Genomic DNA, 24,611 nt, shown 5'->3' on the forward strand with positions numbered 1-24,611 from the left:
ATAACTTCATTCTGGAAATTGTCCCCAGAAATCTACATGTTTCCAGTCAAAATAAACTTTCTGTGGGTTTCTGAATACCTAAAATAGATTATCCACTTCGTAGAATGTTTGAATAGGTAAAAACACCCCGTTAATTACTGGTACGCGTAAACAAACAAATACAAAGCCGGTGTCACTCGACACGTTTTACTTCCGGGACACACATATTATCTTTCATCGTCTGCACCTGAGGAACGTCTAAACGACAGGTGAGTCTTTTCTTTTCGGCCTGATTTATATTTTTTCAACTTGCAAATATTTTCAGTATTAACCGAAGTTGCTTATTATACATGTATATTTGTTTTCCATTTGTTATGTTTGTTAGAAAGCGTCTTGGTTTTAAAAATATTTTAAATGCTATTTGATAGTTTATTTGTTTCTTCTCATAAACATGTATTTACTTTTTATGTACTCATACTAGAAAGATACATCTAGATGTTTTAGTTAACCATGTGCAATCACTCAAGCCATTAGAAATATTTAAAAAATCGCACGATATTTAATTTGCATTTTCATCAACTAATATATATTTTAACTGTTACAAAATTATTTAAATATTACCTTTATATATTTTTTTAATGATCTGTCAATAGTAAACACACATCTATGTACTTCATGTACTAGTCTCTTCAAAAATCTCATACCTACATGTACCTCTATGTAAAATGACTGTCTCTATTAAAGATAATCTACTATAGAGCTCAGGGGGTGACTAAAAAAAAACCTGCAAATTATTGCAGTTGTTAAATATAAAAATTATTGATTATTTGCTTTAAAAGGCTGTACTGAAGTGTCTCAATTGGCATGTACATTTGTAGAATGACACCTGTACGATTCAGGATACCCTTTACATGTCATTTGCATGTAGCCAGTTAGTACTTCATGTACTTAATGTTTCATTTAGGCCAAATAAAAAAGTATGTGTGGTTCCAGTTACATCTGAAAAAAAGTTAGGGTAGGTATATTGTGTAGGTAGGGATTTTTTTTTATTTTATGTTTTTTTTTATATTGAGTCTATGGGAGCAACATTCTGACTTTAACAGTGCTTAATGAAAAATGACAATAAAATCTTTAGGGTAGGCTATTTTTAAGCCGAAAAAGTAGGAACGGTAGGGTTACTGGAACCACACATACTTTTTTATTTTGCTTGATTAGTCAGGTACAAAATGAAAATAAATGAATTGACAGTTTTTCTATGATGCCTTGAAACTGTAGTTTAAAGTGTACATATTACATGTATATTATATTGTTTTTTGTGTTTCAGTAAATGTTGTTTTCTTTTAGTTTAAAGAAACAATCTTTTGATTGCCAAGCAATTTTTTTATTATGATAATTCATTACATTTGTCAATGTTTGTTAAGGCAAGCAAAACTCATAACAGCAGCTTCTATTCTGCTTCTATTTTTAATTTAAGGGTAGATTAACCACCTTGACTTTACATAATGATGGTCCGACAGTCTTATACACTTCTATTCTACTCTTGCATGTGATAATTTTTAAGCATGAACAAACCCAATAGTATATAATATATTTTATTGTACGACCTTTTGACTTCAAACTTTTAATTGTCAAGTGGGTCATAATGACCACCATGTGATGGCACATGCTAAAAAATCAATGTATGATATTTGTATCAAGTCACATGATGAGCATTATTTTTTAAGGATAAAAAACGGAGTAATATACAGACCTCATACTCAAAATGGATATTAATGGATTAAGGACAACTCTGACTGAAAATGGACAGGAACATTTACTGAAATATTGGGATCAGCTTGCAGATGATGAAAAACAACAGTTGCATAATGACTTAGTGAAACTTAATTATAGTGAAATAAACAAATACTTTAAGGCGGCAATGGAAACTCTTAATTCTGCATCACAGAAAATTGATGATTCTTTGGAACCTTTGCCTGCTGAAGTCTGTGGGAGAATTACATCAACAGACAAAGATACTCTTAATAGTTATCAGACAGCAGGTAAAAAAAAAGAATTTATTTTATTAATGAAAGACAGGTAGGACATGTAGTAGTGTCATTCTGAAGTTTTTGAAAAAATTTACACTGTAAGTCTGAATCCTGATTCCCCTTAAAGAATGTAGCATTCTTTCTCCACTCCTAAAAAAAAAGTCATTAATTCCTGAGTCTATGATTTCTTAAATTTTGTAAATCCCAATGTAAATTTCAACCATGTCCACCAAAATAAAAATCCAATCATGTCAGAAGTGCCCAAAAAATTATCCTTCTATTCCTAATCAATAAGAAACTAAATGTATATGTAAACATAGAGAGGTAAAGGATACCAAAGGCACATTCAAACTCACAAGTGGAAAACAAATTGACAATGCCATGGCTAAAAGGAAAGACAAAAATGAATCAAAAGATTATGAAGATACTGATTGTGGTCCATCAAATTTTATTGCTTTAATTAAATTTAAAAAGTCCAAAATGAAGTTAGCAAGGATTGTTAATAAAAATGGAAATGGACAACATATATATGTTAGCTTTGATTCTGGGGTATTCCTGAGTTCAATTTATACATTGTCAGATTCTAAGAAATGTTTAAAAGATAATACCTTTATTACACATGCATTGTTATAAGTTTCTTAGAAATGTTGGTGAAATAAATCTTTAAAAACAAAATTAAGACATGTAGAACATGTATAATATCCTCCATTTAAATTAACCTAATTTGAAAATGACCTACATTAGATAACATATTTACTGTACATATCTATAATAGTAAACAAATGAGGGACAAGGTAAACAGTCTTGATATTAATTACATAATGTCAATTTCCAACCAGGTAGTTTAAGTTTTTAAATTAATCAGTTTTTATCGATATAAGTACTTCAGTAATCAGCCAATATACATGATATAGGACCCGGTAGTATATTTAGTATTGTTCAATATTTTATAATCAATACACTTCCTGACAGTTAATCTATTTATTATATTTAATAAGATAAACTTTTTTTACATGTCATGCATGTGTGGATTTTTTATACAGATTAGACCGTTGGTTTTCCCATTTAAATGGTTTAACACTAGTAATTTTTTGGGGTCCTTTATTATAAGACCGTACTTTGACCTATAGGCTATAATGGTTTACTTTTATAAACTGTGACTTGGATGGAGAGATGTCTCATTGGCACTTATGCCACATAGATATTTGTATATCTATGTAGTTTTGCATTCAGTATAGTGGTGAATGGCCGAGATGCTAAGATACATTGTAGATTTGATATATATTTTAGAAGTAATTGAAATAAAATACTCCAAACTAGCTACAATATAGGAGTATAAAAAATATCTACCCAACTCTTGTAGCATAACATTCAGTTTATCATGTTTATGGTCAGTCAGGGGACCTACTTTAAAAGGGATTTTGTTATCGTTAAAAAGATTTGAAAATGTTAGTAATCGTCTACTAAATATATCATGAATATATACATTGATTTAAATTGTATAAATTCTTACTCTTAAAATGATTAATTTACATGATTCATAAGATTGGTTTTCAAATTTTGTTGAATTATTTAATTTTAAAATGCATAACTACTTAAAATATCTCTTCTTTAAACGTACCCCTCACTGATGGTTATACATTTTTGACTGAACAAATGGTGTAATTAACAGATTTAAAGATCTTTGCATTTAAATAAAATGTAAGAAATAGCCATGAATGCATGATCTTTTTGTGTATTGATAAAAAATATCAGTACACTGACTTTAAATGTCATGAAGGTGATCCAGTTTAAAGTCAGGCTTGTAGTGTGCAACACTGGATGCTTGATAAAAAAAAAAAATTATAAAATTTCAAAATACTAAATGTACTATATATCTGCATTGGAATACTATTCATGATATTGGATAATTTTCATGGATGGAGGAGAATTTTTGTGCATTATTATTTAATTTAGCCTAAAGAATATTATAATTATATATATTTCAATCAACAATTAATTTTGGTTCACATATATATCCACGAAAAGCATGAACATTGGTATCCTATGAATAAGGCCTAAAATAAAATATTGTTTGTTTCCCCAATCCCAACCTACCCTGCAAAAACGGTGTGTCTCATAAAATTTTGTCAAATATTATTTTAATCAATTCCAACTTTTAGGCTTACCTGATCGACTGATAATTTGTTCCAGCTTTTGGGGGAAAAATAAAATTATTTCCCTACCTACCTACCTGCACCTGGCTTAGCAGGGTCGGGATTGGGGAAACAAACAATATATTAATTTAACATGTTTAATAGGCCTAATCTTGAATTCCCAGCATAGGTATAGGTATTGCCTATCATTTGTTGATTAATTAGATATAAGAAGATATGGTATGATTGCCTATGAGACAATTCTACATCCAAATCATAATTTATTAAAGTAAGCCATTATAGCTCAAAGTACAGTCTTCAACAATAGGTTAAGGGAAATAACTCTTGAAATCATCAGTACGTTTGTGTCAAGCATTTTCAAAAACATATTCTAAGCTTCTAGGTTACATAGATTATTTTCAATCTGTTTCAGGTAAATGCTTAAAAAACATTGATGAACTTGGCTTTTACAAACACTTAACTGATTTAAAGAGTTATCTTCCTGAACCAATGTCTACCCCCTTGAATGTACATACATGTACATGTATTTGAGGTTTGCTTTGTACTAGATTAAAAGGCTGAACCAGATCTAAATAACATGCTTGCATGATGATAGGAAATAAAAAGCATATGTGCCTAAAATACTAAGGTGCCTTGGTTATAAAACTTTACTCAGTTTTATGACCACATGGCCTGTAAACATTGAAACTGTAAGGCCAGTCAAAAAATCTTTCGTCTTATCCTAGATTTCCCCTACAAATCTATTAAGGTGTTTGTGTTAAGGTTCTTTTTGTACATGTATTAAATTGAAAATGCCCTTTGATTAAATATATAAAGAAGAAAATGCAAGAATACACATACAGATATAGATTTCTTAATTTTCTGTATTCAGTAGTTCTTAGAAATTTAAATCTGTTGAAATTTTGTAACAGAATAGAATTATTAATAAAAATTCTCCTGACAAGATTGAAAAACCGGGTATTTAACGATTATTTGCATTCGAAAAGGTCATAGACCTTTCATATTTGTAAAATTTTAAATTCTTTGTGGTGTTAGATAATCCATGTCAAAATGATATATCTTTATCAGGTAACCATTCTACTGTTGCAAGTGAGAGAATGTATTGCCATCCTTAAAATAAAAGTAGGAATTAAAACATAATTTTTATCAGATATCCTCAGCTTAGATCACAACATTGTTTTAAACATACGATGTCATACGTTAATTTAGTATAAACTCAACGTTAATGATGTCTACATTTTTCCTTTGTTGGGTGTAAGTTCTCTGATGTTTGGTCGTAGGAAGTTGGAGAAAGCTGTTTAGAGTTGAATGTACATACTTCAATGTTTAAATACGTCACACTGGATTTCCCATTATCGCACTTGTTGTGAATCATTGTAAATAGTAAACTATATGGGACTGACACAAACAATTTTGATTTCTTCTGGAGAGTTAATGTCTCATTGGCAATCATACCACATCTTCTTTTTTTTATATTTATAAGATTCTGCCATCAATTCCAATGAAAATTAATTCAGAACAATTTTGAATACTATTTCATAAAAAAAAATACAACTTTTATTTATACATTTTGTATCATTGAAATTTCAGTAATACGTGATGGCCACAATATAAATTTTTAACCAATTCAAGGTAAACAAATTGCAGGTAACATCTTGTTGTCCTTTTATTGTTTGTCAATATTTGAACGGAGAGATGAGACTTACTTTTGTTTGTTTGTATACCAGATAAATAGATATGTTATCACGGTAAATCATATAGACAAACAGATACAACGATTTATAAATTGTTGACATTGATCTTATAAATTTGCGTAAGATGGCAGTTTTTTTAATCAAATTGTGTGTAAAACCTATTGTATGATTTTTCACATGGGTCATATTTCTTATCATAGACTACAGAGGACCATTTCACACAAGTATTTACCTTGAATGAATTATTAGAGTCTTTAAATGTTTTGTGCGTGGGTGAATTCCTACATGTATGCATTGATCCAATGTGTCATTACAAATTGATTTTGTACAAACATGCTGTTTTCTCTCTTTACATAAAAAGATATGCAAGTTAATATAATGATATTTTGCCATGAAATTCTAGTTCCAAGTTAAAGATTTGTTCTTCTAGACTAAACTTCCTTTATCATTTGTCTCCTTTTGCTGTAAATGAGTACCCAGCTCATCAAAGTAGTCACTCGGATCACTCACTCATCCTCTTCGTGTCTAACTTTCAGCACATAAGGCCTTAACCATTACCCCCTTTGTGCCTTTCTGCACACAAGGCCTCAGCTAGTATTCATCACATTTGTCTGTCTTTTACTTTCTTCTCAATCTCTTTCCAGGTCTTCCAAAATTCTTTTGTTTCAGTTTCTACAATGCGCCTGGTCTCTTTTGGCATTCCTCCTTTTTATCTACCATGAGGTGTCTATCACAAAGCAATCTTGGTTATATCCTCTTTTTCTTTCCTAAATACATAAACCAATTCAACGCATGATCTTTTCCTTTTAATCTCTGTCTCAATACAACATTGATTTGGTTTGTGGCCCAGAAGATCTTACAGGTTTTCTTCATCCAAATAGTTATAATATAGTATATGAAACTGATTTGAAGTAGCAATGCAATTTAGGTTTATACTTTTGGTAAGTTGACTGACACCATGTACACAATTTGTACACTTTAATGATGCTCTGAAATATTTATATTTGAGGGTTTACATGGGTAGGGGAGAGTCTTCATTTCAATACTTGATTTTCTATACCATTATATGATTATTCTCTATTTTTATTTTTTTGCCCACTAAAATATATATCTCATAGACTGTAAATTCAGAAATTATTGCGATGTTTTTATTATTACAAAAACTGCAACAAGGTTATAATCATGATAATACATGTCATAATCCTAATAATTTAGATTGATTAATAAATATATATATATTTTTTTAAATGAATTAAACAGGATTCTTCTCAATATCGCAACAATTAAAATCATGCTTTAGTCTAAATGACAAAATTGCAATAATAAATGCACGCAATAACTTTTGAAATTACAGTAATTAAATCCCTACTGTATTCTCTTTTTTTCTTTTAACCATTTTTGCAAATTTTTTGTGTTGATGGGTTGTTGTCCAAATAGTATTTACCGATATCCTTTTTATTCATGATCACAATTATGCTAATACATTCTCAAATATGTCATTTTAGGACTGGAAGAAGTTGGACATAATAGAGTAGCTGTGCTCCTGCTGGCAGGAGGACAGGGGACCAGGCTAGGGGTACCTTATCCTAAAGGGATGTACAATGTTGATTTACCGTCAGGAAAAACTTTATATAATCTGCAGGCAGAGAGGATACTAAAGTTACAGAGAATGGCTCAAAAACAGACAGGAAACTCATGTGTTGTGCCATGGTAAGTTGATATATGGACCATTAGGTCATTTCTAATAAATACTGAATTCTAAGAAGTAAAATGAAGACATTTTAAATTTTAACAGGAGGGATGGAAGAGGGTCTGATAAGCAGGAGAATTTGACTCCCGCTGGAAGAATCACATGTATGCATTAGATTTTACTTATCTTCAAGGAACTGAAGTTTCATATGAATAAGATACTACCTTGTATAATTTAGAGACAACAATCTCTTAATAAACAAAGAATATACATATCAAAATAAAAACAAAACTAGTCTAAAAATCAATTAGATAGAACAAAGCAACCCAACAAGAACTCAACTGAAACAAGCCTTTCACTTTTACTAAGCATCCACATGATCCATGTAAGCAACTAAAAGTCAGTGAGACTTCACCCAATGTCCTTCAACAATTAACAAAACCAATGCAGTATAGTCAGCTAAAAAATGTCCACAATTAACAAACAAAAATCCGTATTTACTGTTAAAGTGGTACCCAACACTTTAACTAAAATTAATTTGGCTCGTTTAATTTTCTTGAAATTTTGATAAAGTATTTACTTTAACCCTTTAACAAAAATATAAAAATTCTAAAAAATTTGAACCAACCGTTTTATTACACTGGTTATATAGCAGTTTGACAAACACTTATTTTGATCATTGAGAAGCTTAATATTCCCTTAACAACACAATGTAATTAAAACGTTTAGCTGATTTGACAGAGTTATCTCCCTGTAGTGTTAGGTACCACCTTAAATATCCCATTTTGACTACATGTAGTTAAAGGGATAGTCCATATCCAAATCCATTATAACCAGGGCCATAAAATAGATTATGTGTGTTTGTTTGCCCTAACCCGGATTAATAGCTGCCTACTCAAAATCTTGTATTTTCCTGATGTGATTTTTTTTAATCAGATAGGCATGAAGACTAAAAAACATTTGACGCTTAAATTTCTCTTTGTTGAAAAAAAAAGAAAAGAAAATGCCTTCCTTCCTACCCACTGTTTCAACATTTGGGAAGAGTTTGGACAAACCAAAATATTTTTAAGTGTGTGACCCATGTTGTAAATTATAAACTTTATTTCAGGTATATAATGACAAGTGAACACACAAAGCAGGCTACAGTAGATTTTTTCGAGAAGCATAATTATTTTGGTCTACAAAAAGAGAATGTGATCTTGTTTGAACAGGGTCGTCTCCCCTGTATGGACTTTGAAGGAAAAATTATTTTGGAAAAACCATACAAAGTGGCTCTTGCTCCAGGTTAGTAAACAGAGGGTAAACAGAGGGTAAACAGAAAGTAAACAGAGGGTAAACAGAAAGTAAACAGAAAGTAAACAGAGGGTAAACAGAAAGTTATATATATTTATAAATAGCATAAAATATGACTGAAGCACAAAAAACTTCACATAACACATATTGATTTATATCTTCACAAAGCTATTTATATATGTAGTATACACAATAAAATACTTCATAAAGTGAGGGAATTGCCTCCCCTGTCTTACTGCAATAACGTATGATCTATTGATCTATTAACTTATCAGAAAAATATATACTATCATGCATGTTATTCAATCCATCTTGTATGGGAAAGGATTTGTATAGGCACTGCCTTTTGTCCAATCCCTTTGTTTAAATGTACATTTGGATATTTGAACAATAAAATATTTTGAATTGAATATTGATTTATAAGAATAAGAAGATGTTGTATATTTGCCAATGAGACAAGTATAACAGTAGTGGGTTCTTCCCTAACACTGTGAGAGTGGTGTAAAAGTACAACACAAGAACAAACAGCGGGTCTAAATCATTTATATAGGATTTCTCTATATTTTTCTATAAATGAACTTTATCTTATACGTAATAGAAAAATGAAATAAAAAAATGGGGTCACCGTTCATTTGCACTCACAATCTGCCTTCAAAAGAAGCATACATCTTTGTAAAAGTGTTTATTTTCTGTTGAACTAATAGGAGAAATAAAGGTAATATCGAAATAAAAAAAGAAATTTATTACAGAAATCGCTCAAATTTTACAATAATTTAGTTTAAGTACAGCATATATATTGAAATTGTATTAAAAAATATAGGTCACCGATGAGTTAAAAGAGATATTTCAATTTTAAAGCCAAAAAATGGCATTTTTACACCAAAGGGAGATAATTTGGAACTTTTTCAATGATGTTTCCATTTTAAAAGTCATCTGGGACCAACACTAATTAATTGTTTTGACTGTTTTTTGTACCATATGATAAAGTAACAACTACAAAAGGTAATAACTAAAAATTGTAATGAAAAACAAATGTTTAATTTTTTTCTGAAATTTTTATACCCTCGAGCCTCCTTAAGCACCAGATTGCAGAATAAAAGCTGAAAAATAAGTTACAAAAACACAGACTGAACGTGACAGGGTATTTATACATCCTTACAGTAAAAAAGACTCTTTAAGTATGGATCTGAGAGTACTCCCATTTACAAAAACAATAAACAAAATCATGTATTTATTAAGACTTAAGTATCAATCAGTACACATCAAATTGATTTAGTGTAAAGACATCATTGATAGGCATTGTTTATATTCTAGATGGAAATGGTGGTTTGTACAAGGGCTTGGTACATCATGGCATTGTAGAAAATATGGAATCCAGAGGGATCAAACATATACACGTCTACTGTGTAGATAACATACTTGTCAAGATGGCTGATCCTGTATTTATAGGATTCTGTATGGCTAAAGGGGCTAGATGTGGAGCTAAGGTACACACTAACTACTAGACATATATAGCTTCTGAACAAGAGTCTGTGAATTCTTATTTTTTAGTAAGAAATTTTAAAAAGGGAAGAAGCTACATATAGAGCTATCAAAAGGCGTCAAAGAAAAACAGGCAATACCATAACAACAAAAAGACAAATTAGTCAACAACACACTAGACAGTGAACTTAATATTGAGGAATATAAATCTAAAAAAAAAGGGGGGGGGAGAAATAAATTTCCTTCCATCAGACCCTTGTTTGGTGTTTTGATCTTTCAAATATCCTATCAAAACCATAGCAGTATATTATCTACTCACTTTCCTACGTTACTTTTTTAAAATTATAGGTGTTGTGAAGTTAATCACAGATTTCTATTATAATTTAGGTTAATGTTTATCTTTCAGGCTGTAGAAAAGACTGTACCTACAGAAGCTGTAGGAGTGGTGTGTAAAGTAGAAGGAAATTACCAGGTGGTAGAATATAGTGAAATAACACTTAAAACTGCTGAGAAGAGGAACCAAGATGGCCGACTTACTTTCAATGCAGGAAATATATGCAATCATTACTTCCAGTTAGATTTTCTAAAACATGTGTCAGCGTGAGTTTCATTTTGAGTTTTGTTGTACCATTTCAATAATAGTAGTATTAAGATAGGTAAATTCTATGCTTAGTCATAGAATGAGATGAGAATTTTTTAAATGAATCAGGAAATTTAAAGTTATGATACATGTACTTACAAGTTTATTTTTAGATTTTGATATATTACTAAATATATGTGATGTCAATTCAAGAATAATAGCAAAATTTTTTATTTTTTTGGCATTTTTTGTATGCACTATTTCCTGAAACTGCCATAATTTATCTCACATTTTTTTCCATTGCACAATACTTGCAATAAAAACTTCTAAATTTACAATATATTATTTTGCTTATATGAATAAGATATATATTACATAGAGATTAGTACATGGCCTTTTCCATATTGGCCCAGGTATTATCCTGAGACCCCCATTACAGCTAGAGACTTGGTCGAGGTGCTGATATATATTGTGCAAGGGATGATACCCGGGTTGATATGGAAAAGGCCATGTATTAATCTCTTTATCATATACTTCTGACAATTGTTTTATTATGTTATAGGCAAATAAACAAATGAAATAAACTAAAACAGTCAAAAACTTTTTAAAGAAATTAAATTATGAATCCAACAAATACACTTTAATTATCCGACAATAGCATCACTACCTCCATATATATATTTATGGTACCATTTCCTATCCAGGCATTTTTAAACATTGAATATTTGGAAGCTGGAAGCATGAAAGAACAGTTTAAGATCATTATTACTACATGTTGTTCTATATGAGATCATTCATAATTGTCATGGCATTTTTTATCAAGTACTATCAATTGTAAACTAGCATCATTTTGAAAATCTATGTCATTGGATTTAGCTATGTTAACATCTGTGTTTCAATAACAGCTGGTTCTGTACAAACAGATTTACCACTGGATCCAATAAACCTTATCGCTATTTGTCTGCCATTACCATATTACTTGACATCACAAAAGTTCCTGTAAAATTTTCACGTCATTTTAAAAAAGATCTGACGCCACAATGGAAAAGTAAACATACGATACCAGATATACCGGAAGTAACTTGCACAAGAGGCACTGTTATGGGTATTTTGCATGACACACCTCTGACATATGTTATCAGATGGGAAATTATGGCTTGTTTACTTCTGCCCATTACACATATACCGGTATATGCAAAAGCTATCATCTTAAGCTAAGTATATGATAAATATTTTTATTCCTTCAGCCAAGCACAAGAGGAACAGCTAGCACACCATGTTGCTAAAAAGAAGATTCCATATGTTGGAGAGAATCTAGAGACAATCAAACCAACTTCACCCAATGGAATCAAAATGGAGAAATTTGTATTTGATGTTTTCCACTTTGCCAGGTACATATAACAAATAAATAAGATATTGATATGGAATTGAGAATGAAAAAGGGGAATGTGTAAAAGAGGCAATAACTGGACCAGAGAGCAGGACACAGCTTATGACTATCAATGGGTATAACAGTGATAAAATCTCGCACTGGAGGTTGGCTTTTGAGCTGGCCCCTAAACGTATTGTATATCAGTTTAGACAAAATGAATGTCACACTAAACTGCGAAACATATAAATGAACTAAAAAATCATACAAGACAAAAAAGACAAGAAGTTTCCGACTTTGGACAGTCCCAAAAATGGGGCAGGGTTAATCATGTTTTGTAAGATCTCAATTTTCCCCCTATACACGAACCTCCATTCAGTTTAGAATAAACGAACACAAGCAAAAACACATTTTTAATATCAGTTTTATTGTGTATGATACAAGAATTGCTAAATAACCTTCATATGCTATGTAGACCACTGACTGCCTTCTACAATGGGGGGGGGGGACACCCTATACCTGTAGATCTTAATAAAGGTAATTGTGTCTTTGGACCAAAAGAAATTTTCACAGAATGTTCTGCCTATAAATAAATCTTTGATTTCAATTGGGTTTCATTTATATAATATAAATGCTCGTGCTAGCAATCAACATATACCCTGTATTGAAGGTCACTGGTTCTCTCAAAGTACATCAGCTTCCTCCACCAATAAAAACTTGGTTCTGGTCTAATAGGAATCAAATTTAAATATAAATTATTGACCCTATTTTTAAAACAATTCAAGAAACACATTCTAGCTTTCCTCTTATATGGTTAAAAAGATTCAATTATTTCCATGATACAAAACTAATTCATATATTTCTTCTTTCTCTTTTTCATTTGTGAATTTGTGTGTGTGTGTGTGTGTTTGTATGAATGTGATGTTTTATGCATGACTATATTTTATACCTGAATCATTAACATATATCTTCTATCCTTTATCATCATTTCTTCTGAATTCCTCTACCATTCCCTAAATTCCTTCAAATTTTTAACATCTGCATGTTTACACTTTTTGAATGTTATTTTCCCTTGTGTTGGTTGTTGGATGTTTTTTTATTGTTTATTTGACTCCAATTTTCTTGGTGCATGTTTATTTTTTATCGTTTTTTGTGGTGCATGTTTATCATTATGGTGTCATGACCTAATTTTTCCTTACACATGAATATTTTTTATTCTGATGGTTTCATGACCTAATTTTTCCTGGCACATGCCTATTTTTTTACCCATACTGTGTCCTGACCTAATTTTTCCCTTGTACATGTTTATTTGTTTATCCCCATGGTTATATGACCTAATTTTTCCTTGCGCATGTTTACTTATTTACACTCATTGTTATATGACGTAACTTTTCCTTGCACATGTTTATTTGTTTGTCAATATTGTGTATATGCATGCCTATTATCCTGAATGTGGTTGTGTTTGTGGTTTTTTGTGTAAATGAGACAGGAATTTTGCTGTATGGGAAGTTCTGAGAGAGGATGAGTTCTCTCCCCTAAAGAATGCTAACTCAGAGCCTAAAGACACACCCACTACAGCTCGTCATGCTCTACTGGACATGCACAGAAGATTTGTATTGGGAGCTGGAGGCAAGTTTGTTCACAGTGATGGATCAGAAATTCCTGACATTCAGAGGTAACTATCACATGTTAGATGAAAATTTTGTAACTGAATGAAGTTTTCCAAAGATATAATCTGTAAATGTTTTTTGGTCACTATTGAAAGGGAGTAGGCTTGACAGCAAAAAGAATTATGGTCCAATACTGCAGAAAAAAATAAAGAAAAGAGAATAATGTGGTGCTAAAACTTGTAAAGATAGGTGTTGAGATAATATATTTTTAATTACTGTAAAAGATAACTAGGAAATAAACTTTTAAAAGTGATGTGAGGTACCTTACAACTGTGGTGACCTTAGAAATAGGTCTGATATATGTCAGACTGTATTTAGTCATGTGGACATGGTGACAGTTTTGTTCTTTATAAATTAACAAATAAGAATATAATTATCCCATTATAATTTTCTAAATCTCTGAAATATATAGCATGAATACCCAAATAAAAATTCCCAAATATCCTAATTATATCCCTTACACTGAAAACAATGTTTGATATGCATGTTTTCCCATGATGTTACATTGCTTTTTTATAACCTAGCACTGTATGTTTTTGACAGTAATAGTAGGCCTAAAATAAAATATTGTTTGTTTCCACAATCCCCGACCGACCCTGCAAAAATGGTCTGACTCACAAATTTTTATTGTCGAAACTAAGCCAAATATTATTTTATTCTTTTCTGATTTTCAGGCTTGCTGGAAAGACAGATATTGTTCCAGCTTTTGGGAAAAAATAAAACTATTTCCCTACCTACCTATAGCTACCCACACCTGGTTTGGCAGGGTCGGGATTTGGGAAACAAACAATATTAATTTAGGCCTTAGCACCTAGCATCCCTTGTGGTGCATCTGTTTATGGTATTTAAGTCAGGTCATGCTTGCAATTTCAAAGGAATAGGTCCGGTAAGGGCCGATTTTGGCCTCAAATTTCAGGTTCATCTAACGAAAGATTTTGGACACTTGTTAAACACTTAAGTGTCTATTTCAATTGATTCAATTAGTATATGTGAAAGATTTTAGCTGATTATGTCTTTACAAACCCTCTGATTCAAGCAAAAATATGAAAAATCTATCAAATATGCAAAAAATCGTCACTTTTCAGATAATTTTATAAAATATAATCTTAGGTAAACACTCGTTGAAATAGCATGTCATAAATCAATACAATGGTCAGTGACCAATTATTTAATTACAGGTGTATTGTCAGATTAACTCTTCAATCCATTTTAAACTCCGAGGTCATGTTTTGACATATGTGTATTAGTTTGAGATAAATAATGAATTTTGAATGCTTTTGTTAACCTTGAGACCATAAATTTAGTTCGACTCAACCGAAATTTCGAGTCATCCAGTTTCGACTAATCAGGAATCGAAGTACATACATTTATATAGAATAAAGTTCGGCACCACGTGAAAACTTCGACTCATCAGAAATTTCAGGTCAACCAAGTTCAAGACAACGAGAGTTAACTGTATATAAAATGTAACTTAACTTATCTGACACACAGTGACAGGGGGAGCAGAAAAAAATGTGGGTATACTCTGTTTTTTTCTACAAGGATAGGCATAATATTGGAAAAAGATAATGTATCGGTTAAAGCAGGATGTTGGAATACTCCGGGGTTGGATTAGGCAGGTTACACTGTATTGTAAAAAATTAGAAAGATTAATGCAATGCCAGATATTTATGTTTTAACCCATATACACATTTGTTATCATGAGACAGAAGTGAGAGCCTGAAAAGTTTGTGATTGTCATGTTTAAAATCTATGATTGATTAGTAATTCACGAATACATGAATAATTTTTCTCAATTGAATACTTAAAGTTGAATGTTATGCTGCTTTGTCCATCTCTAAAGCTTATACAGTGTAGTTGACATGCAATATATATTTTTTTTTATTTCATTTGAAATTGGAAATTGTACCTGAAGTTTTTAAGATATGTTTGTCTGAATTTGGCATATTTAAAATAAAAATGTATGCTGTAATTAAGTTAAATTAAAATAATTTAATTTTGGATGTAACACGTCTTCTGATTGGCTGACGTTATTTTGTTATGAGCCCATGGACATAATTCAGTCATGTGACCGTGACGTCATCAACGTTTTTTCATGGTTTTCTACGGTTTAAAATGGAATTTAGCATTAAATTATAAGAAATGACTGTAATATTTTTTCTGTCTATTTGAAATAACATAAAAAATGTGGTGCACACTGTTAAAAAACCCGCTACGTGCGTTATTCAGTGTGAGCCAAATTTTTTATGTTATTTCTTCATAGACAGAAAAAATATTACAGTCAGTTCTTATATACAAATGATAATGACTTTGTTCTTTATCATGTATGTTGAGCCTGAGATGATAGTCCTGGAAGCAATACATATCATTCCTGCATGTTGTCTAAGTTCAGTCTGTGGTTTTGAGTATATTTTGAAAAACAATAAATCAATAACTCATTTTTACTTTCATGGCGTTTATAAAACTTGAACAGCAGCTTTTCTATAAACATTACAGACTTTTCCATTTAAAATATTTTTTTAATAGATTTTTATTGATGGCAGCAATTGAATAGGGCACATGGAATTTCACCCATTATGTGCTGGCGTAATTATTAATGCAAACAGATACCTGTTTTCTGCAAATTGCTGTCACCATTCACATTTTTATTGTTGATAGTTTTCTGCCTCTACAAAGCTATAACTGTATTGTATAAGCTTAAAAATTCCTTGTATATGACCATGTTAATTTTTGTTGTCTGTTGGCATGTTGTAATTTCACTGTTTTTGCATGAGTTATCTGCCCTTTGTTTATGATAATCTGTATTTGCATGTTCTAACACATCAATGTTGTCTCCTTTATCTTCAGCGCTAAAAAAGGAAATGGCAGTGGAGACAAGTAAGTATTTCTAGGTCAATGACATAAAAAATAATATAGTTTCTGGATACATTATTATTTGTGGGATACGAATTTTTGTTGAATTCGTTGGAATAGGTTAATGTGGACCATGAAATTAAATGTTCAATGAAGAACAACAGTTTTATAGGCTTGTGTGCCGACATTTGTAAAACCTACAAAACAAATATTTACAAAAATGTGATTATTCCAGAATCCAGGAAAAAATGGTACCAACAAGAATGTGTCCACAGTACACGGATGCCCCACTCACACTATCATTTTCTATGTTTAAAGGACTGTGAAATTGGAATAAATTCTCTAATTTGGCATTAAAATTAGAATGATCTTATCAAAGGGAACATGTATACTAAGTTTCAAGTTGATTGGACTTCTACTTTATCAAAAACTACCTTGACCAAAAACTTTAACCTGAAATTTGCACTATCATTTTCTATGTTCAGTGAACCGTAAAATTGGGGTCAAAACTCTAATTTGGCATTTAAATTAGAAAGATCATATCATAGGGCACATGTATACTAAGTTTCAAGTTGATTGGACTTAAACTTCATCAAAAACTACCTTGACCAAAAACTTTAACCTGAAGCCAAAAACTTTAACCTGAAATTTGCACTATCATTTTCTATGTTCAGTGAACCGTAAAATTGGGGTCAAAACTCTAATTTGGCATTTAAATTAGAAAGATCATATCATAGGGCACATGTATACTAAGTTTCAAGTTGATTGGACTTCAACTTCATCAAAAACTACCTTGACCAAAAACTTTAACCTGAAGCCAAAAACTTTAACCTGAAATTTGCACTATCATTTTCTATGTTCAGTGAACCGTAAAATTGGGGTCAAAACTCTAATTGACATTTAAATTAGAAAGATCATATCATAGGGCACATGTATACTAAGTTTCAAGTTGATTGGACTTCAACTTCATCAAAAACTACCTTGACCAAAAACTTTAACCTGAAGCCAAAAACTTTAACCTGAAATTTGCACTATCATTTTCTATCAGTGAACCGTAAAATTGGGGTAAAATCTCTAATTTGGCATTAAAATTAGAAAGATCATATCATAGGGAACATGTGTACCAAGTTTGAAGTCGATTGGACTTCAACTTCATCAAAAACTACCTCGACCAAAAACTTTAACCTGAAGCGGGACAGACGGACGAACGGACGAACGAACGGACGAACGAACGGACGAACGGACGCACAGACCAGAAAACATAATGCCCCTCTACTATCGTAGGTGGGGCATAAAAAAATAAATGAATCGACAGTATTATATTTTCTTCCATTTTGTTCATGTATGAGTACTATTAAAACTAGAGGCTCTAAAGAGCCTGTGTCGCTCACCTTGGTCTATGTGCATATTAAACAAAGGACACAAATGGATTGTATTTTGGTGATGGTGATGTGTTTGAAGTTCTTACTTTACTGAACATTCTTGCTTCTTACAATTATATCTATAATGAACTTTGCCCATTAGTAACAGAGAAAAATATTTGGTAAAAATTTACATAAATTTACCAAATTAATGAAAATTGTTAAAAATTGACTATAAAGGGCAATAACTCCTTAAGGGGTCAATTGACCATTTAGGTCATGTGGACTTATTTGTAGATCTTACTTTGATGAACATTATCGCTGTTTACAGTTTATCGCTATCTATAATAGTATTCAAGATAATAACCAAAAACAGCAAAATTTCTTTAAAAATTACCAATTGGAGGGCAGCAACCCAACAACCGGTTGTCAAATTCATTTGAATATTTCAGGGCAGATATATATTGACTTGATTAACAATTTAACTCCTTGTCAGATTTCCTCTAAATGATTTGGGTTTCAGAGTTATAAGCAAAAAACTACATTTTACCCCTGTTCTATTTTTAGCCGTGGTGGCCATCTTGGTTGGATGGCCAGGTCATCGGACACATTTTTCAAACAAGGTACCTCAAAGATGACTGTGGCCAAGTTTGAATTAATTTGGCCCAGTAGTTTCAGAGGAGAAGATTTTTGTAAAAGATAACTAAGATTTACGAAAAATGGTTAAAAATTGACTATAAAGGGCAATAACTCCTAAAGGGGTCAACTGACCATTTCGGTCATGTTGACTTATTTGTAAATCTTACTTTGATGAACATTATTGCTGTTTACAGTTTATCTCTATCTATAATAATATTCAAGATAATAACCAAAAACAGCAAAATTTCCTCAAAATTACCAATTCAGGGGCAGCAACCCAACAACAGGTTGACCGATTCATCTGAAAATTTCAGGGCAGATAGATCTTGACCTGATAAACATTTTTACCCACATCAAATTTCCTCTAAATGCTTTGGTTTTTGAGTTATAAGCCAAAAACTGCATTTTACCCCTATGTTCTATTTTTAGCCGTGGCGGCCATCTTGGTTGGTTGACCGGGTCACGCCACACATTTTTTAAACTAGATACTCCAAAGATGATTGTGGCCAAGTTTGGATTAATTTGGCCCAGTAGTTTCAGAGGAGAAGATTTTTGTAAAAGATTACTTATATTTATGAAAAATGGTTAAAAATTGACTATAAAGGGCAATAACTCCTAAAGGGGTCAACTGACCATTTCGGTCATGTTGACTTATTTGTAAATCTAACTTTGCCTAACATTATTGCTGTTTATAGTTTATCTCTATCTATAATAATATTCAAGATAATAACCAAAAACAGCAAAATTTCCTCAAAATGACCAATTCAGGGGCAGCAACCCAACAACGGGTTGACCGATTCATCTGAAAATTTCAGGGCAGCTAGATCTTGACCTGATAAACATATTTACCCCATGTCAGATTTCCTCTAAATGCTTTGGTTTTTGAGTTATAAGCCAAAAACTGCATTTTACCCCTATGTTCTATTTTTAGCCGTGGCGGCCATCTTGGTTGGTTGACCGGGTCACGCCACACATTTTTTAAACTAGATACCCCAATGATGATTGTGGCCAAGTTTGGTTCAATTTGACCCAGTAGTTTCAGAGGAGAAGATTTTTGTAAAAGATTACTTATATTTATGAAAAATGGTTAAAAATTGACTATAAAGGGCAATAACTCCTAAAGGGGTCAACTGACCATTTCGGTCATGTTGACTTATTTGTAAATCTAACTTTGCCGAACATTATTGCTGTTTACAGTTTATCTCTATCTATAATAATATTCAAGATAATAACCAAAAACAGCAAAATTTCCTCAAAATGACCAATTCAGGGGCAGCAACCCAACAACGGGTTGACCGATTCATCTGAAAATTTCAGGGCAGATAGATCTTGACCTGATAAACATATTTACCCCAATGTCAGATTTCCTCTAAATGCTTTGGTTTTTGAGTAATAAGCCAAAAACTGCATTTTACCCCTATGTTCTATTTTTAGCCGTGGCGGCCATCTTGGTTGGTTGACCGGGTCACGCCACACATTTTTTAAACTAGATACCCCAATGATGATTGTGGCCAAGTTTGGTTCAATTTGGCCCAGTAGTTTCAGAGGAGAAGATTTTTGTAAAAGTTAACGACGACGGACGACGGACGACAGACGACGGACGACGCCGGACGCCGGACGCAAAGTGATGGGAAAAGCTCACTTGGCCCTTCGGGCCAGGTGAGCTAATAAACCTGTGTTAATATTTTTGATAGATATTTAATTCTGTCATTTTCTATTAGAATTTAAATGCTTTTGTTAGTTAAGTTTAATTAGTATAACATGTATTGAACATAGAGTAAGTAGCCTTTATCGTTATTTCTTGTTGACAAAGGAGGGATAACTCTATTCATGTATATTTTAGAATTTAAAGTGTTATTCTAGTATTATATGGGCCTCATGTTTTTTCTTTTGATTTTTAGCCACAGTTTATTCTTGAAATTGAAGCATAATTTACCATTTAATGTAAGGATGAGATATTTTGTAATATCTGTTTGATCTTGATATTTTAAAAAGTTATTTTCAACTGATTTTGAACTATGTTAAAGAAAAATGGTGAGGAAGGTGTATATAAAGGTTTATTCCACTTAGTGTTTTGTTTGGATATGTTCTTATTTGTAAACCTAATTTTAGAGGATTTCATGGGTAAAGATGAATCATAAATTTAGTACTCTTTAAAATACAAATTTTCTGAAACTTTTGTCTGCTATCAAAACCATGATTGCTAGTTTTCAATGTTAATAGTATTTGTTCCTCAATCCAAGGGTAAAGGAATCCATAGAATTGAATCACTTGGATTTTATCTGAATAACTTAGTGTACAATCATTGTTGCTTTTTTTCAGTCAAAAAGATACTGATGAAGAAAATGGAATAGTCTGTGAAATCTCTCCATTAGTATCTTATGCTGGTGAGGTATGTACTGTAACATCCAATCTGCACCCTAAGTTATAAGTTATACACTTTATAATTATGAATAACAAGAGATGTTGGGTAAAAACATCAATGAGACATATACCCAACAGCACAACAAAAAAGCAAGACTGCAACATAATTGAGTATAACTTCTTTAATAATATATGCTCATGCTTAGTTTATATAAAACAGTACATGTAACACCAAAACTTAGTTACCAGTTATCTAATTACTCCTCTGTAATGCACTTAGAGTTAGCAATGGAAATTCATATCATAGTAATTTTAAAAGTTATAAAGATCTTGCTGATAGAGCTAATTATAGCATCAAAGACTGTTGTTGTCTCATTGACCATAACCCACATATTCATTTATTTTAAATAAGGCATCATAATTTTTTCACAAATGCAAAGTGAATCTTGATTATTTTAGTTTTTTATTGAACCAAGATCTACATTTTCTTGTGTTCTTATATACTGCTCATTTTGTTTGTGTTAATCATAAAATCTCCATTAAAAAGGTATGGATGGGTTTTACAGAATAGAGAATAATTGGCACATCGTGTAGAATAAAGTGTAAAAAATATAAAGAAAAGTGCCCAAAATAATAGCTAGAAGAGAATAAAAACAAAAAAGGTAGCTGATATAAAAAGAATAAGGAATAGTATTTTTTTTAAAAATGCATAGAGAAAAATGTCCTTCAAAAATAAAAGAATACAGAAATTAGTTATATAAGGATGCCATCCAGACCCTTCAATAAAGCATGAGATTAATTAATACAAACATTGCTGAAGTTACCAACAATATTATTAATATTACAAAACATTGTTTTTTTACAGGGTTTAGAAGATCTGGTGAAAGGAAAGAGTTTTGTTTCTCCATTATACCTAGAACAAGGGCCTAGTGACGAGAAACCAGAGGTCAGACAAGGAGAAAGAAGCTAATGTAAACAATCATTTAGTGTGGGCAGCTACTTAATAATATAACTAGGTTGGAAGGGAAGCTTTCTGTGATCTGGGACAATTGTATGGTTTTATTTTCGTCGGACTACACATAAGTGTATTTGTGGTGGAGTTTTGTTAAACTTTGTTAAAGAATTTTATATTTACACAACTATTACGCATATTTATCATAAAGCATTTTTTTTTTACTTTTTACTGGCTTGATTTACTTTGTAGGATAGGGAAAGAAACATTTTGTATTCATATCACAGTGAAAACCCAGTTTTTCATGATGACAAAAAATTTGCCCCTGCAGATTCTCAATGAATTCTGATGTGTCATGAATGAAGTTTACCTATAAATACCTTTAGATTTTATGACATTAAATTTTATGACTGTATATTTAAAAATGGTGCACATAAACTCAAAATGTAGATACCAGGATTAAAATTTCATCTGCAGTGATGCTTGAATCAAAGAAGTGTTAAAAAAGACAAATAAAGTATGAAGTTCAAGAATTACATGAATAGTGAAAAACTTCCTTTTTTATCATCTGTATATTTGATTGCTATATAAATTTTTGCTCAATTTAAGTAAATTTAAGTATTGAGAACATAAAATTGAAAATAGCAAAAAATTTGAAAACTATCAGGTTAATTGGTGCATAAAGCTAATTTGTGTGTCAAGTAATTTTTTTATTATTTGGTGTTTATGGTAATATTGTTATGTCTCTTATATAATTTTTTTTAATTTTTGTTACTCATTTTAAAATGAAGAGTTGAAATAGTTTTCAATTTTTTTGTTTTGTTATTGTCATTATCATGTTAAATAGCTAAATGGAAAATAGAATTATTTATTTACTTTGTAATTGCCATATATTTATGCCATCCTCTTTGTCAAGTGCATGGTGTTTGGGACATATGCGTAATTTAACCTTAAATCAAAATAAATTACAATTCTTGAAAAAGATAAAAACTGAATGAATGGTTAGTTTTCTACATTTGAATCTCAGAACTAAACATTAAATATTATATGACAATAAAGAATAAGATGACTATATAGTACTTTACTTGTAAGGTTGTAGCAGAAGTCAATAATTAGGAAAAGTCTGCAAACTTGTATATAGTAAGAGAGATTATAAGGACCTGATTTTTAGCTCACCTGGCCAAATTGAACCTCACTTGGCCACAGTCATCATTGGGGTATCTAGTTTTAAAAAAAATTGTCTGAAGACCCCGCCAGCTGAACAAGATGGCTGTCATGGCTTAACATAAAACATAGAGGTAAAATGCAGTTTTTGGTTTATATCTCTGAAAACAAAACATTTAAAACAAACGTTCTGACATCAGGTCAAGATCTATCTGCTAAGAAACTTAAATTTTTTTGATTTAAAAAAAGATAAAAGTTCAAACTTTGAATCTATAAGTTAAATACTGATCCCATGTATACGGCAAGATGACAGGTCAGAGTCTGTTATGACAGGGTGCAGTGATTTTAACAAAGCTTGCTTACTTTTCCTTTATAATTGATTTCCCGGTGTTATTACTTAAAATGTAGGTATTTAGCAATATAATTGGAGCAGTTTAATATTTATGTATTTACAATTTTCATCAATTGGACAACTTTCTTTTCTTTTGCAAAGAGTTGCCAATATTTGCACATGTTTTAAAATGACTTGTCCAAGATATTTTGCCCAAACTTTGTGACAAGGAAAAAACATTTGGGCAATTGTAAGACAAACAAAGTCATACAAATTCATTGGTCTTCAACAAAACTTTGATCTAGTTGATCTTTTTACTAATAACATTTTTATTATCTGTCAATTTGTTAAGATACAGTAGATTGTAATACATTGTAATAGGCATTAATAGTTTTGTATCATATTAAGATCTAGGACTAAAAATATTTTTAATCTATAAGGTTTAATTTAAAATGATTTATGGTATTTTAAAATGCATATAACACCATGTGACCATTGGTTTATTGCTTGAAAAACAACATATGCCCACTGATCTATGCAAAATTCATGTTTCATATTCTGATCATTTGTACCAATATTTCATCTATCTGATTTTTTTCTCATACTTTATGTACATGTATCTACAGGTACCTGGAATTAAAAATAAATCAAACCTAGTTTTGTTTTCATTTTTTAATAACTGTTCTTTGCAGGTCTGACCCAGTGCATTCACCAGCTGAAGATTTTGAAATATTTACTTTACATTTCTATAAATGAATTATTTTTCAGTAGTTCAAAATAGTATGAACAAAAGTACTAAAAGGTTAATTGCAAAAGGAAAGTGGGAAGTCCAAAAACCTGACAAATACAAACACTCGATTATATTGATAATGGTTTATAGGCATTATTCAAAGAAAATGTTGAGCTAAACCGTATAGTTGACTTTTGAAAATTGTTTTATGAAATTAGAAAATGAAATAAAGGATCATTATTATAGATATAGCAAGATGTGGTGTGAGTGCCAATGA

The 24,611-nt window shown here is 31.2% G+C and overlaps 1 protein-coding gene across 4 annotated transcripts; it reads left to right on the plus strand.

The window, feature by feature from the left end:
• On the plus strand, nt 1-24,256 carry LOC143083459 (UDP-N-acetylhexosamine pyrophosphorylase-like). Of its 4 annotated transcripts, none has more exons than XM_076259714.1 (11): nt 2-248; nt 1,704-2,018; nt 7,362-7,566; nt 8,655-8,830; nt 10,154-10,326; nt 10,728-10,921; nt 12,149-12,292; nt 13,760-13,945; nt 16,788-16,817; nt 21,116-21,185; nt 22,023-24,256. In XM_076259714.1, exons 2-11 carry the CDS (start codon nt 1,742-1,744, stop codon nt 22,125-22,127), a joined length of 1,560 nt encoding a protein of 519 aa, XP_076115829.1. In that variant the 5' UTR covers nt 2-248; nt 1,704-1,741; the 3' UTR covers nt 22,128-24,256. The 4 variants fall into 4 exon arrangements, with proteins under 4 accessions (XP_076115830.1, XP_076115829.1, XP_076115828.1 ...); XM_076259713.1 differs by having other exon boundaries at nt 12,149-12,291; nt 13,753-13,945; XM_076259715.1 differs by lacking the exon at nt 16,788-16,817 and having other exon boundaries at nt 1-248; nt 12,149-12,291; nt 13,753-13,945.
• The last annotated feature ends 355 nt before the right edge of the window (nt 24,257-24,611 follow it).

The sequence above is a fragment of the Mytilus galloprovincialis genome, chromosome 7, assembly GCF_965363235.1.
Source record: "Mytilus galloprovincialis chromosome 7, xbMytGall1.hap1.1, whole genome shotgun sequence".
Classification (NCBI taxonomy): domain Eukaryota; kingdom Metazoa; phylum Mollusca; class Bivalvia; order Mytilida; family Mytilidae; genus Mytilus; species Mytilus galloprovincialis.

Bases quoted from the DNA above. Each gene is read 5' to 3' on its own strand.
- LOC143083459 (XM_076259713.1), top strand. From the start codon at position 1,742: ATGGATATTAATGGATTAAGGACAACTCTGACTGAAAATGGACAGGAA. The intron at 13,946-16,787 runs GTAACTATCACA...CTTTATCTTCAG, and splicing joins GAAATTCCTGACATTCAGAG to CGCTAAAAAAGGAAATGGCA. The intron at 16,818-21,115 runs GTAAGTATTTCT...GCTTTTTTTCAG, and splicing joins GGAAATGGCAGTGGAGACAA to TCAAAAAGATACTGATGAAG.